The sequence below is a fragment of the Panthera pardus genome, unplaced genomic scaffold, assembly GCF_024362965.1.
Source record: "Panthera pardus isolate Hobbes unplaced genomic scaffold, ASM2436296v1 HiC_scaffold_10, whole genome shotgun sequence".
NCBI classification, from domain to species: Eukaryota; Metazoa; Chordata; class Mammalia; order Carnivora; family Felidae; genus Panthera; species Panthera pardus.
In genome coordinates this window covers 32,391,015-32,405,104 of record NW_026526655.1, presented here as the reverse complement: position 1 = coordinate 32,405,104, position 14,090 = coordinate 32,391,015, and the positions used below count along the sequence as shown (strand labels likewise).

General features: G+C 35.0%; 1 protein-coding gene across 50 annotated transcripts in view; it reads left to right on the top strand.

The window, feature by feature from the left end:
* The window catches only part of ABI2 (abl interactor 2), a 122,397-nt gene that overhangs the window by 70,465 nt on the left and 37,842 nt on the right, over positions 1-14,090 (top strand). For 9 of the 50 annotated variants that reach the window (XM_053905932.1, XM_053905886.1, XM_019446302.2 and 6 more), the window contains exons 4-7: positions 977-994; positions 7,462-7,559; positions 11,966-12,112; positions 12,876-13,000. In XM_053905932.1, coding sequence (XP_053761907.1) covers positions 977-994; positions 7,462-7,559; positions 11,966-12,112; positions 12,876-13,000 — 388 coding nt within the window. The remainder of the gene's footprint in view (positions 1-976; positions 995-7,461; positions 7,560-11,965; positions 12,113-12,875; positions 13,001-14,090) is intronic. The other 41 variants (XM_053906014.1, XM_019446313.2, XM_053905901.1 and 38 more) reach the window with 7 other exon arrangements.

Genomic DNA, 14,090 nt, shown 5'->3' with positions numbered 1-14,090 from the left:
TATTTCTACCCATTTTGAATATGTAGCCATTATGTGTTTGGGCTATCTTTTAAAATGTATTAGAGTGCCTGCTGTATATATAAAATACCGTGATCAAAACTGAAGTGCATATAAATTTCAATGAAATTGGTATTTATACTTAAACTATTTGGAGCATCAGCTAAGTATTAAGTAACTTAAAGTTTACATCTTAATCATTGATTTGAAAGGCAGTGACTTATTAAATGTGACTTTGGATAAATATATACAATATACTTATAAGTGAAACTGTATAGTTTATGCAGTTATGTCTTTATATATAAGCAAATGTAAATTAAAAAAATACACTATACTAGTATGGCTAGAAATCAGTTAAGTCTAAATTTAATGTATGTCTTGGTAAAAGAAAACATACAGTATAATTAAAAAAAATATTTTTCTTAGAATTTTAATATAAGCATTATTATCTGGAATTTGATATTTAATTTTATAAAATACTTAAAATTTTATAATTTTGAGATTTTTTTTCAAGGCTAATAACTGCAAATAGAAAATTTTAGGATACTGCTGGAATCTACTTCCAAAAGGCACTTAGAATAAAGCATAATATTTGTGCTTGCCCATTTACATAATAAAAACATGATTTCCTTCCCACTCCAATTCTTACTTAATTCAAGTAAAATATTTCTCTTTTGGGACTCTGTAGTCCTTCTTGTTTGGACTTTTAGTGTTTAGGCGACACTAATGTGAAGAAATCTTTAATAATGTTTTTTGAATAAAGCAATGTCATATAATTTCATCAGAAAACCTTCCTGTTCATGACACATTCTGCTTTGACCACTCTTTCTATGATCTACTGAAACATTATTTTTTAATGCTGAATGCTTAACTTGTTTTTTCTTTGTTTTTTTCCTTTCTCTTCACATCCTGAAGTTCCAACTAACCTTTCAATGCTTTTTTTCCTTACCTCTTTTATTTGCTCCATTTATGCATTAAGTGGTTGCTTAGATTTAAGGTAAGAGATTCCAGGGCTGGATTTCCATTCTTTGTTCTTATGTAGAATATTACATATGGGGAGTGAAGAGATACTCGGCACTTGGCCTTCTAAAATCAACAAATAATTCCTCTTTTTAATATTTAAAACTTCTTGTCATGCAACTTTGTGGTGTGTCTTCATGTTCTGTGAGGGCAGATTTTTTTGTGTTGTTCACCACCTTGTCCTGTGCTCCTAGAACAGTGCCTGACACACACACTAGTGGCTTAGTAAATATTTTTGAATAAATGCTTATTTTGCAATGTTAATATGTTTTGTGAAAATAAAATGTAAGTTACCGTATCATAAAATGTCATTATGGAGTAAAATTAGCTGGATTTTTGTAAATGTAGAATTTATGTTATGGATTGGAGGGCCAACTAATGTGCTTCATTTAACCCTCCCCCTGTGTAATAGCCTTTTTATTCTATAAATGGTGTGCTTTATTATACACTTGTGGCCAGTATGTCATTATCTCTTGACTCTTAGTGAATGTAAAGAAAGTGAGAAGTGGAAAATAATTCAGTGTTATGGGTTTTTTTTTAAGTTGCAGTATCATGTATTTTGCAAAAATCAAGATTAGTTTCTTTTTTTCCAATATTTCAATATAAACTCATTTTAAGAGTTTTTCTAGCTGAATATTATATCAAAACATCAAAAGTTCATGATAATATTTAACAACAGGTTAAAAATTAGAGAAATATTTTGTTATGTGTTTCAGTAACAGTTTAGGTGTTTTTTTCTTTTTTTTTTTTTTTTTACAGTTTTAGTATTTTGGAGAATTAATGGTAAAAGACATTCAAGTATATTCAAGAAGTCTCTTTTAAATACAGTTACTAAAATCATATTCACCAAACTAAGCATGCATTTCCTTTTTGTTCTTATTTTCTTAACTGACCCTTGTAATTTATTTTCAAATACATTTTCTTTCTAAACCCTGTTATTTGGCATGTCTTCAGTATAGAAAGTGATAACAGGAAAATAACTGAGATCTGAATCATTAACTATTAACCACAGCCACTGACATTTCAACAGATCTGATAGAGAGATGTGACTAGAGGAGTTGAGGCAAATGTACTTCTTGTGTTATTGAATAGATGATGTTGGCTCCAAGCCCTCAGTCTTGCTGAGTGAAGGCATGTGGAATTGTGAGGAGATTGCTTTTGCATAACACACAAAGAACTATACCCAAAGCAGTGTGTAGTTGCTTGGCTCTTTTCCTGTAAATACCATATGCAGATTTTGGCTGTTGATGTTTTAAAGTGATTGAAGAGAACAGAAAGATTACCTGAATGAAACACAGAAATGGACTAATTCTTTTCCTCTTAAGTTTAGACCAGCTTGCCTAAGCTGCTATCCCATGCTCATTTCCTCCAGATTCCTTCTTGACCTTCCTGGGTTCAGGATCTGTTCATGTGAGAGATAGACCAAAATGAGTGGGAAATGAGAGAAGCTCCTAGAAAGCAAGGAAATATCACACTTGGAGAAGATTCCTTAACATCTTTGCTCTTTGTACCAAAAACCTTCACTCTTTGGGTACTGTAGCTCTATATAGGTGTTGCTGTTATATCTGGGTGCAGTTTACTGAGCCAGAAGAGTACCCTGCATTCATCCTAGAAGCTACAATGCACCAACGTTCTGTCTTTTCTTCCTTCCTGTCCCCCTCCCCTCTTTTTTTTAAGCACATTGTTAATAATTTTTGGTGAACCAAAACAAAGTAGAGTGAAAAAAGTATTCAGCATATAACAAATTATTTCTCTTTTAGTGCCAGTATAAAAATGATTGGTTTTCAAAGGGTGATGAATGGAATAATATAATACATTAAGGTAGAAAATAGAATTTAAAAATGTTAAAGTTGGAAAGGACTGTGGATAATAAACCAGTTAAGTGGTTTTCCAGCTGAGCTTGGAGACCTGTGGGTTATATCAAGTGCCCTAGAAGTCTCCTGATGTTTGTTGGTAGGATTATCTGCTACTTTGATTTCCTCAGCTGTTCATGAGTTCTGTCTTTGCTCTTGTTGCTGTTAGACTTTTGATGCCTTTCAGACTCTAAACAAAGATAACACTTTGGGACCAAACACATGGGATTGGACTCAGAAGAATCCTCTGTACTAAAAGTTGAATTTTTAACATTTTGTACAGCGTGTTCTGATGGTGGTTAATTTAGGTTTTTTTCTTTAGTTAAGTGGGGAGAACAAGTTGTAGAGTTTAATTCATAAGACCTTTGAAAACAATGTCGTGATATTTGTACAACAAAAGGCATAAAAAACTAAATGGTGGAATGCCATATTGGAAGTGTTTTAGTATGTACCTGAGGCCATATAAAAGTGTAATTTACCTGAACTATACATACTACTCCTCCTTGTATATTTAAATCCTGCTTTTTAAAAATGTTTATTAATACTGATATTTCTTTTTTGGAGATTTCTATATAATTTGTAGACATTCCTTTTTGTTTAAAACATAGTCTTATTCTAAAATATTCTAAGTTCTTTAAAAGCAGAGAAATCATTTTATAGGCCTTTGTGTCTCATTCTGACCCCCTGCCATGTCTCCCTTAATTTTCATATTCCTTGGCGTGCCTGGGTGGCTCAGTCAGTTAAGCATCCGACTTCGGCTCAGGCCATGATCTTGTGGTTTGTGGGTTCGAGCCCTGTGTTGGGCTCTGTGCTGACAGCTCAGAGCCTGGAGCCTGCTTCGGATTCTGTGTCTCCCCCTCTCTCTGCCCCTCCCATGCTCATGCTCTTTCTCTATCTCTTAATAACAAATAAATGTTAAAAATTAAAAAAAAAATTTTTCATATTCCTTTACCCTTGTGCCTACTAGTCTGGTAGATGAAAAGTGGTTGATAAATGAGGAATATACCACAGATACCATTTTAGAATGTGTCTGGTACTATTCTGTCACAGCAGGTCATCTGTCAGTGGGAGATTTCTTCATAGCAGAAGTGTCCTTTGTGAACTAGAGATATCTGGCCAGCCAGCTTTATAAAAAATACTGAAGTTCACAGGGTTCTGAAATAGCACTGAGATTTGTAATAAACATTGTATTTTGATATATCAAGGTTCAAGGAGTTATTGAATGTACCAAAAAAGCATAGAGCAGGAGAGTAGGAGCACTGTAGAAGAAATATTAAGGCCGTAAGAATGAGCTTGATGCTTGGTGCTAGTTGTAGAGATCTCCAAAGCCTGGGAGATAGGACCACCCTTTGAACATAAAAGAACTTTTCTACCTCCAGTATTACCTACATTCCTTAGTCACAGGCCAATGGCAAAGTATTTGAGCATTGTCACTTAAATGAAATAATTCTTCTGTTTTGAGGATTTCTTTTTGGTGGGGAAAAAAGGGGGAGAATGTTTCCTACTGTTTCCTCCTTATATCTAATACCTGCTTTACTTAGCTCTCAATGATGACTTTCCCCTTTATAGAATTAAAAAATGCCCACATAATTCGATGGTTAAAAGCTTCATTCTGATTTCCAAAAAAGACTTTGAAGTATAATGAGCATGCACACTCAGGATTCAGGACCATTAACTGCATGTTTATGAACCAGATGATAGTTCTGCTTATGTTTATAGTTTGTTTTAAAGTTTCATGTGGAATTGCTGTAATGAAGTAAGTGTAGCTCTGCTTTGTTTTCTTTGTCCTGAGTTTATGGTGCATTCTCGTTCTCCTGTCTCTCTTTCTCTCCCTCCCACCACCCCGGCTGTCCACTTCTCCACACACAAAATTTAGTCCTGTGTTCTGCTGCTTGTGAGGAAGTGATGTCTCCTCCATAAACTTCCCTTAAAATAGTGTTTAGAACCATGATGGCTATCAAGTGAATTTTTTTAATCAAATTATTTTATATTTGAAATAAACTTTCTTTAATTATAATACAGGTCCTGCCTGTGATAAACATGTTAAGTTTTTATTTGTTTGTTTTTTTTAACATTTCTTTATTATTGAGAGACAGAGCATGAGGATGGGAGGGGCAGAGAGAGGAGGAGACATAGAATCTGAAGCAGGCTCCAGGCTCTGAGCTGTTAGCACAGAGCCTGACATGGGGCTTGAACTCACAAACCGTGAGATCATGACCTGAGCCGAAGTCAGATGCTTAAGTGACTGAGCCACACAGGCGCCCCGACACATTAAGTTTTGTTTGGCAGTTATTCCTGTTCTTGCTCTTTTCCTCAAATTAGATGGCAGTATTTATACTCTGCATAGCATATTCGTTTTACTTAGCCTTTTTCACAAAGGAAAACCACCTTGAAGAAGTATTGAAAAACTCTTTTAGCTTCATATAAAGGTACAGTATCAATAAAGTATAAAATTACAGATTTTTTGGACATTCTGCAGGGACTCTGGTTTCTTACATGATTTAAGTTACTTATCCAAACCCCATTAACCAAGCAGATACAATCATTTGATGATTCTACAGATCATAAAATGTATCAAGTTTTGTTTATGGAACTGTCCACTGGATTTTAATATATAGGTTGTTTATTTTATATATTTTTATAGATTAAAAGACTTCTAGAAGATACTGCAATTTAAATAAAAACACTTTACATGCCAAAACCTTGAATCAAAGTTGAAAAGCTGTTTTCAAGTATTTTAATTATTCCATATATAGAATAAAATTCTCTTTTACTTTTTCTACTGCTGCTCCTTTTCCTTCCTGTTTCTAGCAAATTGATGTAGTTTAGTGTTGGCTCACCTACTTCTCCCTCATCACTTAAAGTAACTTTGGGTTTTATGTTGTTTAAGGTTGAGCTTAAAGGACTTTGGTTATTACTATAAAAAATCTGATATCATAAATTAAGATTTACAGTTTGAAAAGCTACTGGTTATTTGTCCTATTACTCTTGAAATTTTACCTAAATGTGGATTGATGTTTTAAAAACTTCTGGCATTTTCATTTTAAGATATGATAAGTATACCCTCTGCTTATTAATGAGGGGGGAACAAGGATAAGTTAATCTGTCTTACTTGATAACTGGTTTGTTTTGTATTTATTAAAAGTAACACCAAAGGATTCCAGATAAACATTTCACTTGAAAAAATATTGACATCTCAAAGGTATCATTTGTCATTAAAGATTGTTTTAACATCACACACAACTTGTTCACTGGGCTTATTCATTTGCAGAGTTTGTTTCATGATATATTATTTCTTGCCTATTCAGGTAACAAGTAGTATTTCAGGATTTTTAAAAATTTCATTTAAGCCAGAGTAATTTTGGCAGCCTCAATACTCTGTATTTGGTTATGATTTGTTTTCTTAAAATTTATATTTTGAAATTATAGTTATAAATACATTCTGATTTCAGTGGTGTAATGTCTTGCAGTTTCATTTTATAAATAAAATGGAATACTCCAGACATAATCTTATTAGAAAAGTTAATATCTTTTTTTGAAGTGTTTGGTAATCCACAATATTGGGGGCTTAAAATAGGGTCAGGTATGAACCTATATGTTGAACATATTTACTCTAACCCATTGGTAATCTCAGACAATTTGAGATTGCATTTGAACTATATTTGTGAATGACTTCTCTTACCTCTTTAAGATATCCAGATTTCTAGGGCTTTCTATATGAATGCTGATATACTTCTTTGGTGGCATCATTTGTTTCCAGATTATACTACTCTCTTTCTCTCATATTTTCAATTAGGGAGAGATGGAATAGTGAGGAGTGATGGCCCAGCTCTGATTTAGGACGATGTTACATCTTTCCCATAATCTTTATTTTTGGCCTGAGTGGGTCTAATTCCCATTGGAACTAGTACATTGCCTTTGGCCTCTGTATTGCTCATAATTGAATGGGATATCTCAGCCCTAACTTTCTAGTTCAGATGTTTAGGAACATGACTTAACTTCTGGCAGCTTTCAGGTAGGTGATTCCTTCATAAAAGAACGTTAAAGAAATCTGAATTGTAAGGCTGATCCACTATTTTAAAAACTGAAAATTTTTTGGTATATCATACAATTTGACTTTGTATTCTCTAGTTACAATGGATCAAAACTATACTGCATATTTTATTGGGAAACATGTATTTTTTATGATATACTTGCTATCTAAAAAACAAGGAATTGTTTTAAAGGCATTATTGTTTTTGACCAAGTTTTTCTTTGTTAAAACTAAAGTTCTTATGGTTATCCTATTTAATTTCAATTAAATATAGTATCAAATAGTCTAACCAGTGATCTGTTGGTGTGATGGCCTAATGGCAAATACAGTCTTTGCATACAAGTTTACAATCATTTGAAAATCTCATGTTAGGAAGAGTCCTTTGAGTACAACTGTAGAATAAGTAGAGTAGAAATTGCATATGAAATGCATGGCCTCTAATTTTTTTTTTTCCTATTTAAACCTTCCCTTCCTTTGTTAAATAGCATAACATTATTTCCCAAAAGTGACATTTTGTTTCACTGCATACGAGTTGATTTTTCCTCCAAATTTTTTTAGGTGAGTACCCAGAATATGAAGATGGGTGGGCTGCCGCGTACAACACCTCCAACTCAGAAACCCCCCAGTCCCCCTATGTCAGGGAAAGGGACACTTGGGTAAGTATGTAATAATTGAAAACCACTTCATGTAGTGTTGTTGAAAACTAAACACTACATATGTTTAAACTATTTTTTATTATTTGAAACAAGAACATTTTCTTCCCAAGTTTATCCTTTTTTCTGGGAAACATCTTTATAATTTTAAAAAGATTTTGTTTGAAAGTTATTTTTCTGTTGAATTTTAAATTTGAGGTAAAATCCTAGCCCAAGTTCATGGTTTATTATAAATTGTACTCTAATTTCAGAAATCTTTTAGAGTATTCTGATTGTGCTTATTTTAGACTATTCTTCTGGAAACACTGTAAATTATAAAATTCTGTATGTCTTGTGTGGTTATGAGAATACTGAGCTTTAATTCTATCTCACAGAAGTGAGCTCTGGATTTGACTTTTGGCAGAAATGGCCATTTAATGTAAAAGCTTAACATTTTTCTTCTGTAGCATCATAATATAAACATTTGGTTTATCATGGAGATTTGTGATCAGGTGGACAAAATGTATCCCAAAAGCCAGATGACTAAAATGGTAGTCCAGCTGTGCTCCTGCTCTGTGGTTTTGCATAGTCAACCTCTTAGCAATTCAGTTTTTTCATCTGTAAAAGGGGGTAATATTTGTTCTCTATCAACTTTTCAGAGTCATTGTACCACAAATTGGATTTTTCAAAAAATGTGTAAGACAAAGACAAAATGTTTTGATACCCATTGGCTTGATGATACATGCTTAAAATTTTTTAAATTGACAATGTTGTTTTTGGCCCCCTCACCAAAAAAAAAAAAAAAACAAAAAAACCAAACAAAAAAAACCATAACCAAAAAAACTGAAAAGAAAGAAAAGAAAAGGGAAAAAAGAAAATGACAAAAAAACTAATTAGGACAGGACAAGATGAATTAGAATATAAAAGAAGATAATGTTGGTAGAGGAATTATAGTTAGGACAATGGGAAATAAAAGGATAAAAATTAATTCCGGCCAGGAATAGGATGATTTTATTTGGGGTCAGCAAAACAAATTCTGCTTAGATTAGAGAGGAAAGCATCTAGTAGATCAAATAAGATTTAAACTTCAGTGTAGTATGTTTTTATTTATTTATTTATTTATTTATCTATCTATTTATTTAATTTTTCTATTTTTTAAAATTTACATCCAAATTAGTTAGCATATAGTGCAACAATGATTTCAGGAGTAGATTCCTTAGTGCCCTTACCCATTTAGCCCATCCTCCCTCCCAGAACCCTTCCAGTAACCCTCAGTTCTCATGTTTATGAGTCTCTTCTGTTTTGTTCCCCTCCCTGTTTTTATATTATTTTTGTTTCCCTTTCCTTATGTTCATCTGTTTTGTCTCTTAAAGTCCTCATATGAGTGAAGTCATATGATTTTGTCTTTCTCTGACTAATTTCACTTAGCATAATACCTTCTAGTTCCGTCCACATAGTTGCAAATGTCAAGATTTCATTCTTTTTGATAGCCGAGTCATACTCCATTGTATATATATACCACATCTTCTTTATCCATTCATCCATTCTTTCCATACTTTGGCTATTGTTGATAGTGCTGCTATAAACATGGGGGGTGCATGTGTCCCTTCAAAACAGCACACCTGTATCCCTTGGGTAAATGCCTAGTGGTGCAATTTCTGGGTCGTAGGGTAGTTCTGTTTTTAGTTTTTTGAGGAACCTCCATACTGTTTTCCAGAGTGGCTACACCAGCTTGCATTCCCATTCAGTGTAGTATGTTGATGACATGGTAGGCTGTAGTGGTGCAGATGTAAGAGTAGAGAGATCAAGAGGAAGTATTTGTTTTCCTGTGGAATGTCTATATTTCTATTATATGTAGTACCTAACAGATTTTGTTAGGTTTTAAGTCAAGATTGTTAGCAAGGTAACCCACTGTCCTCTTAGTAAAAGAAAACTTTCTGTTGCTCTCAAATTTTGAAGATGTATTCATATACCAGTATTTGTTTCCCTTGTGTATTAGCAAGGGCTCTGCAGGATCTTTGGAGACCAGAGTTGCTGAGCACCACAAACCAGTTGATGGTCACAGCGTAGCGTTTTTGCATAATCTTTGTCTAGCCATCATATTTTGTTCCTTTGGCCCTTATTTTTTACTTTGTATTTATCATTGCCTTCACTGTATTGTTTTCAGTCAGCAAGGGTTTTTGTCTGCATGAAACAGAACATTTTTATTGTCTGGAAATGAGATGTTTGGAAATGAATCCGTATCTTATTTTTTTTTTATATTTACATTATAATTTCAGAAATGCCTAATCTTTTTAGTATTTTTTTTTTTTTAATTTTAGAGAGAGAGAGCACGAATGGGGGAGAGAGGCAGGGGGAGAGAGGGATCCTCAGCAGGCTTCACCTCAGCACAGAGCCCGACCCAGGGTTCAATCCCACAATGCTGGGATCATGATCTGAACCAAAATCAAGAGTCTGATGCTCAATTGACTGAGCCACCCAGGCACCCCTAAACTTTTTCGCATTTTATTTATTTTTTTAAATGTTTATTTTTGAGAGAGAGAAAGAGTGGGGGCAGGGCAGAAAGAGAGAGAGAGAGAGAGAGAGAGAGAGAGAGAGACAGACACCCAGAATCCGAAGCAGGCTCTGAGCTGTCAGTGCAGAGCATGATGCGGGGCTCGAACTCACAAACCATGAGATGATGACCTAAGTGGAAGTCCGACGCTTAACCTACTGAGCCACATAGGCACCCCACTTTGTAGTATTTTAAATCCACATTCCTGATATTCCTTTTCCTTCCTTGGACGTACTATATCATCTAGTGCCCTTTACTTATTTTTACTTATTTTTTTATTTTTTAGAGAGAGAAGAGAGCAGGTGGGGGAGAGGGGCAGAGAGAGAGAGAGAGAGGGAGAGGAATCTCCAGCCTCCACACTCAGTGCAGAGCCTGATGTGGGGCTCCATCCTACCACCCTGGGATCATGACCTGAGCTGAAATCAAGAGTCAGATGCTGAACCGACTGAGCCACCCAGGCACTACTGCTTATTTTTAATTATTAATGTACATATGTGTTTATGCAAGATTTTGAGGGTAGTAGAGTGGACAGGGTCACTACAAAGTGATCTCACTGAAAATCTATCTGGGCTATTGAGTAGCCCAGGAAAACTGTATTTAAAGGAACCTTGGGACCCTGGGAGGAGTGAATTATTGAGAAATTTGTAAGGGAGTTACATCATTTCAGGAAAAGATAGCTTTTTAATTTTCACATCTTGAGATCCCAATTTTTATTCTTTAGAAACCAGAATTGTATCTGCAGAATGTCACTTTCATGTCAGTTGAGTATTTATCATTGTCATAAAGAATTTAGAAACTTAGAGATGAGAACTAATTTAATAATCATTAATATGCCATTGTGCATCCTATTTCCTATCATATTTCCTCTTTTTTTTAATTTATTTTTGATGTTTTTATTTATTTTTGAGACAGAAAGCACGAGCTGGGGAGGGGCAGAGAGAGAGGGAGACAGGACCCAAACTGAAGCAGCCTCCGTGCTGACAGCAGAGAACCCAATGCGAGGCTCTAACTCATAAGCCGTGAGATCATGACCTGAGCTGAAGTCAGATCCTTAGCCAGTTGAGCCACCCAGGGGCTACTCCTCTTTTCTCATTCTCTTCCTTTTAAAGGAGATTTTGAGAAGAAGGAAATATATTAATAAAATCCAGTCTGTTTTGTACTTTACAGTCCAAAGCAAAATAAGTAGAAAGACTTAGGTGGTCTTTTTTTTTTTTTTTTCTCTCCCTTTTAAATGTTGAACACTAAGGAAGGTAAGAGGTAAAAGAGATCAAGGTAAAAGTTGAGTGAGGTGAGAAAGGAAGTGAGGGGAGAATGGAAGGAGAGGAGATTAACTTGTGTATTTCTATGTGTGGATGTGTAGTGCAAGTCTATGTATTTACTAAATAGAAAGGGAAATGACTTGTTAGAGTTGCTCTTGATGATCACTGTGGGGGGTTGTGGAGCCAAATTATAGATTTATTTACCCTATCTTTGAATATCTTTGGTTAGGGAGAGAGGGGTGAGGAAGATAATTAGTGCATTCATGCAGTACAGTTGGGAAACTTCGGCATGGTACTAAAATAATTCGAACTCATTAAAAAAAAAGTCTGGGAAACACTGGCTTACTTGGTGGGAGAATCTTTGTGCTCTCTGAGAATGAATGAACAAAATTGCATTAGTACAGGGAAATGAGGTTGGAGACTAAACGATAGCAATACTCATTGACACCCTAATGACAAAGAAGTGATACTTAAGGAAAGACTGAAATTGGTAGCTGGGTTATGTGAAAACATTTTCCTGTCTCTGAATACAAATTGTATTTCACTACTGGCAACTCTTTGAATTTATTGTGCCGAAACTTGCTAATCACACAATACATACGCTCTTCTTTTTGTAGGCGGCACTCCCCCTATCGCACACTGGAGCCAGTGCGTCCTCCAGTGGTACCAAATGATTACGTACCTAGCCCAACCCGTAATATGGCTCCCTCGCAGCAGAGCCCTGTGAGGACAGCTTCTGTGAATCAAAGAAATCGAACTTACAGGTATTTTCTCTACCTCAGTGCAAAATGTGATGGTCATAGTACCATAATTTGTTCAGATTACTTCAGTTAAATCTCTCTCATTTTCCAAGCACTAAGTTCTTTTCCTCACTCTACTCCCCCAAACCTCATCTGATTCCACCTCTCTCTTCTCATGTTCTAATGAAGCTTTGAGGTCAGGAAGTTGAAAAACAGAAAAAACAGACATCTTAAAATACAGACTTCTCTACAAAATTAATAGTTTAGTTGACCTGGAAAAAGTTGTGGACCAGATATGGGAAAAAAAGTTATGGATCAGATGTGGGAAATTGCAAGTTGTTTTTTGGTGGAACTTTACAGATGAAAAACTATATGCAATAAAACATTAATATGGAATGGTATATCAGGATATTATTACAAATAAAATTAGTTTTTAATTATTAATCAAATAACCTGTTTAGGGAAACTGTTTTTATTATAAAACAAGTTTCTTCAGACAATAAAGGAAAGTAATAGTATTTTTATATGTTGAACCCTATCACTTACCACTTATATATTTATATTTTTCCTTCTTTTTCAATTTCTTTAATAGATGCTTATTAAAAGATGGTCAAAGCAAGTTTCTTGAACTTAGTATTTTTCCTGTTTTAAGAAATTAATACTTGAAGTGGAAGATTTTTGAATGATCTTTATTTAGCTATATGTTCATTTCAGCAAATTTTGGGAAATGCTGGCAGTATCTTCCTATATATAAATACTCATGCTTTGGTGGCTCTTACTTCTTCAGCAGCAGCGGGAGTAGTGGAGGGAGCCACCCGAGTAGTCGGAGCAGCAGTCGGGAGAACAGTGGCAGTGGGAGCGTGGGGGTTCCTATTGCTGTCCCGACTCCCTCTCCTCCCAGTGTCTTTCCAGGTAAAACACAAATGGTACTTCATCTTTACTTGTCTTTTTTCAATTTGAATTCAATGTATGATTTAACTATAGTGGGCTTTTTTCATAATCAGGATTTTGTTTTCTTTAGGACTCTAATAATGTTGGGAAATCTTTATGCATTTTTTATATGTTTATTTTGAGGGAGAGAGAGAAAGCATGTGTACATGTGCACAAGCGAGCAGGGGAGGGGCAAAGAGAGATAAGGAGAGAGAGAATCCCAAGCAGGCTCTGTGCTCAGTGCAGATCTCATGAATCGTGAGATCATGACCTAAGCTGAAATCAGGAGTTGGACACTTAACCGGCTGAGCCATCCACTTGTCCCTCTGCTCTTGTTATTTTTGACCAAGTGATTTCTGAGTTCATGTTCACATACTTCTCTGTCATTTAGCTTTATGCCTTTGGTGCTGTGGCTCAGTAGGTGCTTTGAGGTTTCACGTACCACCTGGGTATGAGTTCTATTCCAGCCAGTGTTATGACATTGCATGCCTTTGGACACAGTGGGTACTTAGTGTGAGAATCACATTCAGTGGCAGATTTTAAAGTAGTTTTGGCACTTAAATTTAGTGGACTTATGGAATTTAATACTGTCTGAAATACTACCTTTTTTTTCTGAAACAGAAAAATATGCTTGTTTAATGTGAAGACACCAAAGTTAAGCTTTATTTTAAAAGTATGACACAGAAGACATAAGGATAGAATATTTAAAAAAAAATTTTTTTTTTAATGTTTGTTTATTTTTGAGACAGAGAGAGATAGAGCATGAACGGGGGAGGGCCAGAGAGAGAAGGAGACGCAGAATCTGAAGCAAGCTCCAGGCTCTGAGCTGTCAGCACAGAGCCCAACGCGGGGCTCGGACTCACGGACTGTGAGATCATGACCTGAGCTGAAGTCGGGCACTTTAACCGACTGAGCCACCCAGGCGCCCCGAATATTTTGTATTTAATTTACTTATAATAGCAAATAGATAATACCTTTTTAAAAATCATAAAAAAAGATTTGTGTTTTCTAAATTCTTTTTTTTTTTTACCAAATAGGGTGTTTATATCTGAAATATATGTTTATTTTCTGA